Here is a 14362-nt window from a genome sequence, read left to right as displayed (position 1 = left end):
TTAGGTTGATTGAATTCGCTTAGCCAGGGTAGAAATTGCAGCCATCAGTTTACGTTTAGCATACAACAGATACACTGAGCGATATTAACGCTCTTTTCATCTGTCCAGCGGGGGTTAATCAGTCTCCGCCCGATTTATTACCCCCAGTTATAAAATAACAGATAAAATACACGCTTAGCAAAAAAATATTGGATCAACACTCGCCATTGAAGGGGTGGGGGGGTGGGGGGGGGGGTGGCACGAGAGGGAGGGGGGGCTGGATATAATCAGGACAAAATTCGGTATTAAATGCATCATTATTCTAATCACACCTGGGAAAAAAAACACCTTTTATTGTTCAGATTTAGCTTTAACTTAGTGTGAATAAAATCCTACTCTGGGTGTAACAAAATCTTCACGTTTTTGCGAAGATACCATCAGTCAGCAACACTTATCTTTGCATTAAAGGCATCGATTCAGACGCTGTGCTTTAGCAATACACTCTTCCTTGTCTGTTTGACGGATATCTCCTAGTGACCGGTTGGCGAGACTGAGTATTGAAGTTCTGGGGCGTTTCAAAAGCGCGATCGCATTTGGCGATAAGTTTAATCAGAAAAGTTTTTTTCGTATGAATATTCAGGCAGAGGGAAAAAAATATGATCAAACAAAAAAGAATCGACCCATTTGATCCATTCATTAATTGTTGTGGCAGTGCAGCTAGTTTAAGGTAGAGCTGTACTAGTTGGAGTCAAGAGATGTAGAGATTGAATTAAAAGCAATATTATTTCATTTGGTCAAAAGAAAAGGGATCTATTTCGCGTATAGAACCGGCGAGAACTTTGGGTTACGGACATCAAAAACATTTGTCTATTTTTAAAACAAAATGTATTGTAGTAAATAAACAGCATGGAATAATTTGTATCAGAGATTAATCCCATCCTTACATCACAACCGCGTTTATAAAACGACTTGTTTTGTATCATTACCCCCCGCCCCCCGACCCTTTTCCCCCCTGGAAAACCATTTAAATGAAGATTTGATCGTGTGGTGCCGATGGTCAGTCCTTCCTTGACCTGAGCTACCTTAACAACCCGGAAGAGAACTGGAGAGGCTGGCTTTACGTGGGCAGGCACGGCTGAATAAAGAGTTATCCCTGGTTGAAATAGCGAGCCTGGCTTTAATTGCACATTGCTGTCTGTCTGTCATTGTGCGATAACTTTTGGGAGAGAGATCGGGGGGAGAGAGAGAGAGAGAGAGAAATCTACAGCGAGCTGCTAGCGCCAGACTCCACACAAGAGCTCAAGAGGTCAGTAAATATTTATATTTTCTCAACATCTTTTCCACGTGGAGTGGGGCCAGCCCCAAAGGCACTCAAACGGGGGGAGTTTACATTAATAACAGTTTGCTCCCTATGTTAAATAAAGAATTATATAGGATTAGGAAATGTCCCCGCCTTGGCTCGCTTTGCTGTGAGCTGCTCGGAATATCAGGCGGAATTTTGTAATGAAGTTATTCTCCGATCAGAATGCGTTGTCAATCAAATGTCGATGTAACAGTCTGGGATCGGGAAATGCCTGGATTATCGATTACTTTGCAATTCAACCTAAATGACGGGTGTGTGTGGGGGGGGTTCTTTTTTTTGGCCTCTCGCGGTTTGATTGGAATAAAACACGATCCAGAAACATAATGGAAGGGAGAATTTCCAAGCGCAATTCATCTGGGACAGACTGGCAATCAGATCCCGGTATCATCTTCGAAACATAGAGACGGGAGTTGAGTAAATGCGCGGGTTGGGGAATGAATAGTGGTTCTGACCTTTCAATTAGGTCTGGTCAGAACTTAATTTCTGTCGGAATTCGAAGACCCTCCCTATAATGCAACAACTGATCTCGTCGATATCCACTCTACAAAGCGAGGGTGCATTACAGTGTGTGAAACTAATCAAAATTAATTCATATTTACAGTTAACTATTACAACTGGAGGAATTGCTTGGGAGTTGGGCAGTCTGGTATACAATATATATATATAAATAAAATGGTCTCATTTCAGAATAACTAAAAATATTATATGATGTGTGCCCAGAGAATGATAATAACTGAGAGGGGGGGGGGGGGGGGGGTGTGGAGGAGGAGGGGTGGGGGGGGGGGTGTCTGCTATGCTGGAATGGGACACGATTAATGGATGTGGACGGGTGGGATGTAGAGAGTTACCCAGGCAGATTGCACCGTTATTATAGAACAGCTTCGCTAGACCAGTCTCGGATTTAAAAAGATGCCAATATGAACGCGATCAGCAACACTCGCGCCTGTTACTAAATAAGCATAATTTCACGACGATTTCTAACAGAGGTAATTGTGCCCAGTCTCACTCTCAATCTAAATAAAGCAAGTCCTATCTCTGCGGGTGGGTTTATTCGGATATTTCACTGGTCCATTGATGTGCCGTGTCACGGTGGGATTTATTAACTGAACATGACTTGGCTATCGGGAGGGGAGGGGGCTTGGGCAGGTATGTCGCCCTGTTTATTGCCAGGCCATGGCGAGGGTGAACCGCTCCACGGTTCCCCTCCGGGGAGTCCTCTTTGAAACATTCAGGCTAAAAGTTCTTCATGGCGGTGAATGTCATTAGTGACTCCTGATCGGGGGTGTGTGGGGGGGGGGGGGGGGGGGTGGTGGGGGGAGAGGTGAGTGTCACTCCGCAGGCTCCTGATTTAACAGCGGCAAACTTCCCTTTCCAAAAACAGCATACTGATCAATTTCATGGCAATCTCACTTTTCTTTTCCAGAAAGGCACTCCCTATACCTTCTCTGGATTGTCTCTTCAACGGGAACATCCGTAAGTGAAGTGAACATTTGTATTTGTATGTACCTGTGTACGATACGTGCGTTTAATCATGTATGTGGATGGATGTTTGGGCATCTGTATGTATATATATGTACACATATGTGCATTAACCTGTATGTGTGTGTGTGTGTGCAGTTGTGGAATTTTGAAATTATTAATCCTAAGAATGAAATAATTTTGTTGAGGCGATACATTTGTATTTTCCCGGAGTTTTAAAGTTATTTTGGACAATAATCGTGCATCAGTTTTGACATATGGTTGAGTATCAATAAGGACACTTTAGAGATTTGAATGTACGAGCAATACCCCACGTCGTATTGAAAAACTGCAAATAACCTTATCCCCGGGCGCCGGCCTCTTAACCATAGTCTCAAACACATCTCACACCGCCTTCAGCTTACTCTAGATGAGAGATTTTTGTCTCATTCCCTCTCGTAAAAAAAAAGAATTGAGTTGCCCGCAATGTGACATTACAAAGGGGACACTGGTACTTGTGGGACTGCTGACTGGTTGCGGCGAACAGATCAAAATGAGAGGGAAATGAATGAGCGCGGAACGCACACACGATGCTTCCTCTGAAATCAAACCCAGCGCAGATAACGATCAATTCGCCGTGTGTCCCACTTTTAACTGGCAATTGAAATGTTTTGGGCAGAAATATGGTTGTATTTCTTGGTTGGGTTTGAATGTGGGTGCCGTCGCAATGTTAAAACTAAAATACATGTCTTAGGAAAACAGCACAGAACCGTGCGGATGGGTTCCGGAATCCCAGTGCATCTTTGTAGAAGTTTAAGATGCAAACCGAGGCAGATAAATTACTATCTCATTAACCAGCGAAACTTTGCCATGAGACATGACGATCGCTCCTGATCGCTTTTTTTTTTCCATTTGCCATCCCGTGGAATTTCCACTATTGAGGGAAAAGGAATACACAGGGTGTCGGGGAGGGAGGGGGAGTTGTGGTGATGAGCGTAGGCGCTTTTTTTTATTCACACACACTCCTGCATCAAACATACACAGTGTCACCTGTGAGAGGCGATAGGTCCTTCCTGATACTCAAGGGGGAAACACGAGTTCAGAATCGACTGTTTCAGTTTATCTCCCGCACACTGATTGGCCACTATCTCAGTATATGCCAGGTCGGGTATTGGACCTGACAAAGCCGGAGACATGTCAATAGCCCGGGCCAACCTCTCCATCCCTCATTCTGTCGGGACCAGCCGAAAACATCAGTTAAAAGATATGTCAAGTATTTGAACGGGGACTGGGACACAATGCCGGGGCACAATCGTGATATTTAGTCTTCCAATGAGACCCGGCCCCAGTGAACGCCAGCCGCATATAGCAATTCTACCCCTATAAGATTTGATTTGATTTATTATTGTCACATGTGTTGGTAGACAATGAAAAGTATTGCTTCTTGCGCGCTATACAGACAAAGCATACCGTGCATAGAGTACATAGGGGAGAAGGAAAGGACAGGGTACAGAATATAGTGTTGCAGTCATAGCTAGTGTGTGGAGAAAGATCAACTTAATATATGAGAGGTCCATTCAAAAGTCTGATGGCAGCAGGGAAGAAGCTGTTCTTGAATCGGTTGGTACATGTTCTCAGAAAAAACCCCAGAAATGTACCTTCGCCCCCAACAAGACAGGTTACTAATGCAGTCTGATTGAGTGCTTTGTCCCAGAACGAGAGGGGGGGGGGGGGCGGAGGGAGGAAAGGAGAGGGTGCAGGTAATATGAAGATAATATTAAGAAGGGGATTGGCACATGTTCGCCCCGTTATTCTGCAGATCCCCTTTCCCAGTTTAAAGCACTCGCAAACATGCCAGTTGGTAAGGATTGACGTTTAATGGAACATTTTAGATTCTAGTCAGTTTCAAGATTTTGCCGGCTGGGCCTGAAACACTCCAATAGCTAACACAACAACTGTGCGTGCGGCTTTCTTAAGCTCCAAGTAGAATTTACAGAACTTGTCAGTCTCTCGCCCCCCCCCCCCCCCCCCCGCCAATCACACTTTGAGAACAGAACACAACTGAGAAACAGTCACGGCCAGCATACTCACAGTCGCTGCTTCATACCACAAACTAACTCCCCATACACGTTGCTCAATCAAACTGACCTCCAAACTCCCCTCACTTTGTTTGTTAAGGGGACAACTTTTGACAACTGAATCTTAATTTATCTTCAACATAAGCCCACGTTTCCAACGTCACGCTGAAAGAGATGCTGTTTGTATTCGCAATCTGCAGTAAATGGACGAAAAGTCCGACTGAAGGCTTCACTAAGAGGAGCTCTCTGCTGTCTTAGAAACCAGGGTCGGTTAGTCAAAGTGTAGAACTCACCGGAACTTACCAGCTTGAGGCCTGAATCTGACATATCTTTGCCCAACATGTTCACACAGGCAAGGAAGGGGCTAAGACTCACACATTCACCCTCCATTCAGACACGGACGCTTCAGCCCAACCACATTTTTTTCAGACTATCCTGTACGTGTTCTCTCTCTCTCTTTGTGAAAATATTGTACAGTCACCGATTACTCATTTTGCGCCGTTCAGGTTTTATTTGCGCCTGAACATCGGGGTTGATCAATTTTCTGATGAAAACGCGTCTCTCCTCCGCGTGTCATCGTGTAACTGTAAATATATCAGCACGGTAACACCTTTACTCCTTCAGTAAGTGATAAATCTGATAAGAATCGAATTAGCACTTAAATAAGAATGTTCTGGGGGAAGTGAGGGGAACAATAAATAACCAGCCTGTCCTTTGTGCCCACAGATGTCTGGTTTCCTTTATCCAAACGATTCGCTTGTGAATGTCAGAGCGCACCTATAAATCTAGAAAACTCCGCGTTTATATCAGAGTCGATTTAGAAAGAGATCTGTCAGTAAACAGGTTAACACAAACACGGTGTAATTAAGATTTTAAATAGAATTTATGGCGCTCAGATAAAAACCTAACGAATTCCATTACCTTATTTTGTCTTAAAGGCTCTATAAAAAGGGTTTTCTTTAAGAGAAAGATTATAATCCATTCGGGTAATTCAATATTGGGGTTTAAGGTGTTTCTTAATTACGGAGCAGTCGCATCCACACGCACATTTACTGCTTTAAAATGACCTCTATTATTATTTTATATTTTAAGTTTCTTTCTCTCTACCACGAGTTAACGTTTGTCTCTAGTTTTGTGAGAGAGGTGTCCGCTTCCAGGCTGTGTGTCCTCAGTGTAACCCTGTGCCTACACCGGGGGCTATTTGTACAACTTTACCTGCACCGGGGAGCGGCTATTAAACCAAATATTATACACACACACACACAGACAAGAGGATCAAATCCGACCACAGAGGCAACTGTTAGCCGCTTAATTAGACAGTAATTTCTGGCGAGTCAGGATCTGCCTGGTTACACGTGGTCTGTCTCCGATGCGGGTCCGTGATCACAGCATAACTGCAAACATGTTCTCCACTCTTTAGGGGCAGATCGATGCGAATCGACGGACACTGTAATGTTCCCCAGGCAGGTTTCTTTTCTTTGCTTGTTTTTGGGAGTATTGAGACGCAGTCCATTTCGATCACGGCGGCGCGCCTTTTAAAATTCAAATCAAATGAAACTTTCCCCCACTCCCCCCTCCCCCCCCCCCCACCCCATTCCCCCTCTGCCGAATTTGTTCTTTTTTTGTGTTAATTGTTAAAACAATGGCGTCCATTAGCCAGGTTTCTGTCAATCAGCACAAAGCTTGTAACTGGGCGGGATCACAACTGACAGCTAAAGCATAATATCCAGCATTTTTTAAAAAAGAGTCTTCTTCAGAGTTCCCAACATTAGTTCAAGTTACAATTGCAGGGTCAGTAAAAACTAGTGAGCCTCAGTTTTCACAGGGCACAAGTTACTGAACCCCACATTTCACCATACTCATTTGTACCCCCGAATCGTGAGTGTGCGTGTGGTCGCCGTAGATAAATTATGGGTCCATAGATTGTAATTACAGTACCGGCTGTTCCCGTGTCATCACTCATCCATGAGCGTTCCTTAAGTCAACTACTTGGACTTGTTAAGCGTTGCCAAGAGTTGGAGTAGGTTAACCCTCAATTCTGAAGCTATGCATTAAGTTCACATTTAATACGGAGAATGGGCTGGACCCGGTTTCAGTAGAATGGACAGCTCGGTGCAAACTGCATTTCTCTTTATGCCTTTACAAGTTCTGCTCGGCCTATTCAAATGCTCGCTGAGACATTTAGTTTCGTTCAGTAGCACCCTGAGAGAGATTTTGAAACAAGCCAATGGTAAGAAGGTGAGTAAGTCAGTCTCTGAGAGAGAGAGACGGGGACAAACACCAACAATACAATGCAAAACTCAGGAGAATAAACTAATCGGTCCCCATTACAGGGACAGCCTGCATTTTATTGTTATAATAGACGAGCTTTGGAAGGGCACGCATTAAATATGAAATGTCTGCATCCATGTGCCCAGATTATCAAAGGTTCTCAGTGCATTGCTAATCAAATGAGTTAGCCGCAAACTTGTGAGACAGGAATCAGTTGTGATATTAATCACTTTCCACACTGAGCATGCACACTCATTCAAAAATACAGAGGGGGGGGGGGGGAGAGAGAGAAAAGGTTATTTTCAAACTCAGATGGTGCAGGTATTGTCTGATGATCAAAACTACAGAAAAGTTCTCCCCAAACTTTGTCACGCCGTCTGAACAAGAACTCTCCATGTTTAGAGCTAGCGAGACAGTGACTGGGTCCAAAAGGACCTTATTGGGAATCCGGTTAAATCTCTATGAGGTGGAGACATTCAAGGAGGGGGAGGGGAGGGTAGGGGGGTGGCGGAGCACAAATGCCTTTTCGGCTTCAATTGTTGCTGTCAGTTCGCATTGGGTTGAATTGTTGAAACTTCAGCGATTGACTGAGACGCGAGCTAACAGTGGCTTGGCAAACCTAGCCACTGGGAGTCTCCAGATATTTATACCCTCCAGAGGTTGTGGGTGCAAATAAACTTTGGAAGCGTGACAGTGGCCAGGGTTCTTTGCCCCTGGATCCACAGCCCTACACACCAACCCCCCAGAATGAACCAGCACTCTCTCTCTTTGAGCTGTGTTATGGATTTTATTTCGGGTTTCTCCCACTACATGGCCTTTTATTATTCCCCCTCTGTGTGAAATTCCTTCATTGTGCCCAGATCATTTCCTGACTATTTATTCAACTCATGACGTCACGGCAAGTGGCGTCGGCGCGGCTGGACATCTCAGTAAAATGCATAGCATCAAAAGAACAACCTCCCATTTCCCAATTACATACTGTCAATCTGTGCGGCACAAACCAGCCGGCCTGGGAATTACATACTAAATACCAGCCCGCGGCCCTCCTGTTCCAATGCAATGAAGTGGAATGAACTCCCCAACGCTTGTGTCTACCTGAGAGAATAGGAGGGGTGATGGTGGGGGTGAGTGGCGGGGGGGGGGGGGGGGAGGAGATCACCTGTTACCATCCCACTCTATGTATGAAGCACACAAGCATTTTCCTATTTTGATTTATCTCCTCTCCTTGCACACCCAGATTTTAATCGCCCCACCTTTTGCTGCCCTCAGGTATTAAACTCTAGAATCCCCTCACCCCCTCCCCCGCCCCCAAGAGCCCCACCTCTCAAGACCTTTATTGTTGGGTTGCCCTAGCGTCTCTTTTATGTGGCCTGATATCCAATTCTGTTTTCCCGGGTTCCCTGTTAAAGGCGTGGGGAAGGGATAAGGGGTGGGGATGGGGTGAGTTGTATTAACAGGATGGCGCTATACAAATGCAAGTTGCTGTTGCTGTCTACTCAAGACTGATTGATTTGACATGCAAATACTCCCTAACCCGGTCTCTTGTTTGAGAATTCTTCCCTGCCGGTGCTAAAACACGCCGTGTCAGTGTATATTTCTGCACGATTTCAGGCCGCAATGAATCTATAATTAATTTCTCAATGCATCTTTCCTTGCTTTCATGCTCACTGCGCTGACATACTGCTGACATTTACAAATGGACAGTTTTAAAAGGAAAACATTGACAAATGTCCACGCAGAGTGTTTGTTCGATGAGTTTTTTATTCTTAAAATCTCCCAGTAAGGACAATTTATTTATTTTTTGAATACATTTGAAAATTTTATTGAAAATGCGCCTTTTTATTGACTTTTTTTCCGGAGAGTTGGAACAACTGCGGAAGCGAAATGATTGGCATGTCCAGCTAACCAATGAAACCTGTTTTCCCCAACGCCTCCCCCCCCCCTCAAAAAAATAACCCTTCCCACCAATCAGCCAGGACTGGGTGGGCGGAGATTTCCTCTGAAACTGACTAGCCCCTCCTCTTTGGAAGCCTGTAACAATTGCTACTTCCCTGGAGTAGCCAATGGGTGGTCTGCGGGGGAGGGCTCTGGAGGGGCGGGGCGGTTGATGCAAACCTCCAATGGGCGGGGGAGCGGGGGGCAGGAGGCTGGCCAATCAGGGGGAGGCCGGCTGGGGGAGGGGCTTGCAGGGCCTCTGAGAGTCTCTGATTGGCCGCGAGGGGGTGGGTTGTTTTTAAGTTCCGACGCGCCGTGCATTCAGCCCACTGGCGCCATCCGCCAGTTCAGAGAGAATGCTTTCAGTGTAGCAAAAAAAAACTGGGACATAAACACCATCTGATCAGCCAGCTCCACACTCACAAGCCAATGTGAGCCACTGCATCTCACTCTCTCAGCCAGCGCAGAGAAAGAAAAGGTTTGTCCCTCAACCGTGCCTTCATTCTTTTTGTATTTTTAATTTTAAAACAAAATGATCCATGTCACCTTATTTAAAGGGCGGGTGTGTTGCAAAAAGTATCAAATATTACAGTACAAGATGCATTGACTAGAATTAAATAGCACTCTGCGTTAAAAGTCGATTTATCAGGGATCTACATGATTAAAATCGCGGGATTTATTTGTGTGTGTGGGGGGTGGAGGGGGGGGGGGAGGTGGATATCGTGTATTCCATACCAAGTGCATCCCAGCCGATGGAACTAATGCTTTTTTAAAATGTATCTAAAGTTAATAACTTCCTTGAGCCACATTCGACTTTTTAAATTAGTTTCGATTTTAGACTTATTTGCTTTTAAAAAAAATTTCCCCCCTCCTCGCTAAAAGGGGGGTCAGGTGTCAGCGCCGACTAAAGTAATCTTTGCTTTCTTTTCCTCTCTCTTTCTCTCTCCCACCCCTTCTCTCCCCTTGCCTGCTGTACAGGTGGATGAAACAGCAACCCGCGAAGGAGCGCCTTGTGGATTCTGTCATTTAAAGAGATCTCGGACTGTAATACATACATTATAGAGATATAGTTCTAGATACATTGTAATTATAAATTCGTTCGAAGTTTGATCGCGCCATGGAGGTCGATCAGCCTCGCTGGATGACTCACCACCACCCCGCTGTGCTAAACGGGCAACATCCTGACTCTCACCACCCGGGCCTGAGCCATGGGTACGTGGACTCAGCGCCCTACCTCCCGTCCGAAGAAGTGGATGTACTTTTCAATATAGACGGCCAAGCCAACCACGTTACATCCTACTATGGGAACTCGGTCAGAGCCACCGTGCAGAGATATCCCCCTCCCCACCACGGTAAGAACCTCACTTTATTTCTTTTTTACTTTGAACTCTCCGGGTGCGTCCTCCAAATAGTCATTACCTCCCCCCACCCCCATCGCCCCCCAGCCGCCTTTCGGAAAACTGTATCCAGCGAAGTGACACGTCGGTAGCTTTTCTAGTGAGATTTTGGGGAATTTCACAGTAACTTCATTGCAGTGTTAATGTAAGCCTTACTTGTGACTAATAAATAAGCTTTATTCATTTATATATATATTGTTTTTTTTAAAAGTAAAGGAGCCTACATTGAGAACGGGAAAATTGAAGCTGACATGTACGGAATTTTTTTTAAAACTGCCTTTCGGACTGTTTTCCAATAAGGCAATGTTTTGTTGCTGAATCTGGCCTCAAACTTCAGGGATAGAGAGAGAGAAAAAAGTTTGTTTCTGCATTTTCTTGGTCTAAAGTGGACATATTGTTCAAGACTAGAAAGAGGGGGCCAATTATGCCATTGAGTGCGAGTGCTTCCCGGATGTAATAGAGAGAGGTGCTGCTTCGTCCGTCTCACAATATTATTTTTTAAAAACATTAAATTATGATACCAGTTAAAATCCCAGTTTTTAAAAATCCGTTAGGGGTTATTACATTTAATAGCGTCTGTCGTTAAATTTGACATTTCAAAAATCGACTGGACACTGGCTCCATAATGTTCTTTTTTTCTGTGACTATTAGCAGCGTGGGCGTTCGTGACCTGTTGAATGTTGTCACTTGCTGTGTTTGTTCGTGACAGGTTTAGTAGCTGGCGGAGAGAGCTATATATATATATGTTGCAAACTGAAAGTACCTTCGAAGACTTTTATTTCTCCTTCTCACTTGGTGTTTTTGTGGCACACACACACACACCATAAAATAGTTCTTACTGTTTATACAGAAAACACATGAAAGTTAGTATCTAAAAGCATGTATTCCTCTGGTAGTTCGCCCTTTCCGGTTAGGCTAATGTACTATGTCCCATGCCCACTGCAGTACACGCTTTACAGACACACACAGACAAATGATCCCGCTGAGGGATTTGAATTTATTCACACCAAACGTTTTTAATACCCTCGAAATGGATAAATAAACGCTCCTTAGCGTCAGCGAAGTTCATATTCTTCAAATAATAAATTCAAATCCTTGGTTCATATTTGGGAAGACGGGTAGGGATGAGCGTGGATTAGATCAAATGGGGGTCACGACCAAAATAAGTTGATTTTTACGACAAAACCGTTAAACAGCGCGAGTCTTCAGCATTTATAAGATTTAAGATGGAAAAAAATATGTTTAGCTGAGGATGGCGTTGCTGCAACTACCGTCAGTAAAGGTTAAACATAAGGAGGGATTCTGGTGAAGTGCTCTGTTGTATACTGATCCAAGCTTTTATTTTGTCATTTTAGGGAGTCAAGTTTGCCGCCCTCCTCTGCTCCATGGCTCTCTGTCCTGGCTAGACGGAGGAAAAGCCCTTGCCTCTCATCATAATGCTTCTCCTTGGAATCTGAGTGCATTCAGCAAGGCTCCACTCCACCACAGCTCCCCGGGTGCTCTCTCTGTTTACCCTCCTTCCTCATCAGCGTCCCTCTCGGCAGGACACTCCAGCCCTCACCTGTTCACCTTTCCCCCTACCCCTCCCAAGGATGTCTCCCCAGACCCTACCATCTCCACCCCTGGGTCCAGCAGCTCCAGCCGCCAGGAGGACAAGGAGTGCATCAAGTACCAGGTGTCCCTGGCTGAGGGCATGAAGTTGGAGACAGGATCCTCTCACCCCAGAAGCAGCATGGCATTAGGAGGGTGCTCATCCACAGCCCATCACCCTCTGGCCTCTTACCCACCTTACGTCCCTGAATACAGCTCCAGCCTCTTCCCATCTGGCAGCCTGCTGGGAGGATCTCCCCCGGGATTTCATTCCAAAGCAAGACCCAAGGCGCGTTCCAGCACAGGTAAGTGTCATTCCATTTCTTACTGAACAAGACATCCAGTACTCACCCTGGTGTTGTTAACACTTGGAGGCACTGTGAAATCAACGTTATTGTATCAAGTTGATAATCTTTTCTGTGTGTTTATCGTCTAGATATTAGTTAGCATTTAGTTAGATAGTTATTAGTTAGATATTACTTAAACAGAATTATTTAAGAGAATGTGAACTCAAGATTGGAAAAGCAAATGTTTTACCATTGCTCAATGAAATACAATCAATAACTTAGAAAGCCTTACACACAAATAAGTAATCGAGCTGGTAGCTATCTCGCATATATAGTGTCTACCAGATCCCAACCTAACTAACTTTTGAATCAAATTGATTTTTCTTTTACCAAATAAGAATTCCAATTGATAATAGGTAAAACACATATACTCGCCAATAGGGGTTAGTGTTCGCTTATAATTAGAACACAGGCATATTTGCAGTGATACATACATCCTGTGATCATATCATTATTAGTAATAATACCTAGAAAGGAACACTGCTGTTCTGAATTTGGCTGGACGTCCAATCCTAAAACTCTTTTGAAACACACACACACAAACTGAATGAACCTGACGCATGGGGAAAAAATACTAAACTGGCGCCTGTAAAAATGCCAAACTAAACCATTTTACAAAGGAGCGCTGCAATCGGAGATTACTGCAACACTGTGATCTTGTACTGACACAGATTTCAAACCTAAACACTGGAAAGAACCTATCTGTATTAATATCAAGTCACACCTCCCATTTCCTTATTAAGCAGCGCAGGTAAACGTAGTTCACAGAGTTGGTGATCAACTGCGATGGGAGTTTAGATGTCGGTTTGTGACGAGGGGCAGCCTGAAGACGTTTAAACAGCAGCAGCCAGCAATGTACTTCCCATTAAACGGTGTACTTTATGGAAAACCGAGAGTATACGCAGCGATTTTGGCAATCCCTTTTTATTATTATGCACATTTCAGACTGCTGGATAGGAACTCAATTTAATTTGGCGCTGTGTGAAGAATTCCAGCGACCTGGTGAATCTAATCAGATTTCTCGAGCTGTATCGGCCGAGCGCTTAATGGGACTGACTGGGACAAAGCACACTGGCCCTTTTTTCGAATTTCTATGTTTTAGCTAATCCAATTATTTTCAGACTGATGCACGCGACAGTTATATTGTTTGTTCAGTGCCGTGTACTTTAATAGATTCCGGATGCGGCAAGGCAGAAGCCAAACTGCAGAGCAATAGAGAGGTGGGGTCGGGGCGGGAGCAGGGTGGGGGCTGCTTGTGGGGGCGGGTGGAGAGGGGGGGGGGGCGGAGGTATGAAGTATTAATTTATACAATCGGCGATCGAATAATCCAGCCAGCCAGCCACAGATTATCCAGCCCCACACTTTGGCTACGTTGATCTAATTAGTGCGAGAGTCAGGGCAGGGACAATGTAAGAGCAAATAGTAAGGTGTAGAATTGTGAGGAGATTTAATGCGATTAATAAGCACATGCCCTCCATCAAGACCTCACTTTTATTTATTAAGTAATAACACATTAGGCAATGGGTAAAGAAACTACCACGGATCCCACAAAAGAACATAGAAGTGGTTTCTCTGCTCAGCCTTGACGGCCTTGATGTCCTTTAACAACATATGATAATATGTTGGGACAAGGTGTCTCAGCGTTGCTTGGACGGTGCTTCCCAAAAATAAAAAAAAATCTCCTTCCACAGTTACATTCTGCTATGTTGCTGGGACATTAATAACTTTTTTGTACCACAGATCAGATCCTAGGGCTAATTTATTGAAAGTGGCTTGCATCAGCTCGAATTCTACAAAGCGGTTCTTGTAGTGTTGTATGTGGCAGGAGACTTGGGCGTAAGTTGATACAAGCAAGGAGGGGGGAAAAAATGTTTAAAAATAGGTCACTTTTGTCGCTCAGTCTGATGTATTTTTCACAGTATTCATGGGAGACTTTTGAAAAGC

General features: G+C 44.5%; 1 protein-coding gene across 1 annotated transcript; it reads left to right on the top strand.

Moving 5' to 3' along the window:
• Positions 1–1086: 1086 nt before the first annotated feature.
• Positions 1087–12402, top strand: gata3 (GATA binding protein 3). The gene is made up of 4 exons (XM_078234639.1): positions 1087–1285; positions 2766–2815; positions 10063–10436; positions 11837–12402. The coding sequence occupies exons 3-4, from the start codon at positions 10202–10204 to the stop codon at positions 12400–12402; spliced, it is 801 nt and encodes a 266-aa protein (XP_078090765.1). The 5' UTR covers positions 1087–1285; positions 2766–2815; positions 10063–10201.
• Positions 12403–14362: the final 1960 nt, after the last annotated feature.

Source organism: Mustelus asterias, chromosome 19 (genome assembly GCF_964213995.1).
Source record: "Mustelus asterias chromosome 19, sMusAst1.hap1.1, whole genome shotgun sequence".
Classification (NCBI taxonomy): domain Eukaryota; kingdom Metazoa; phylum Chordata; class Chondrichthyes; order Carcharhiniformes; family Triakidae; genus Mustelus; species Mustelus asterias.
This window is presented reverse-complemented; position numbering and strand designations above follow the sequence as displayed.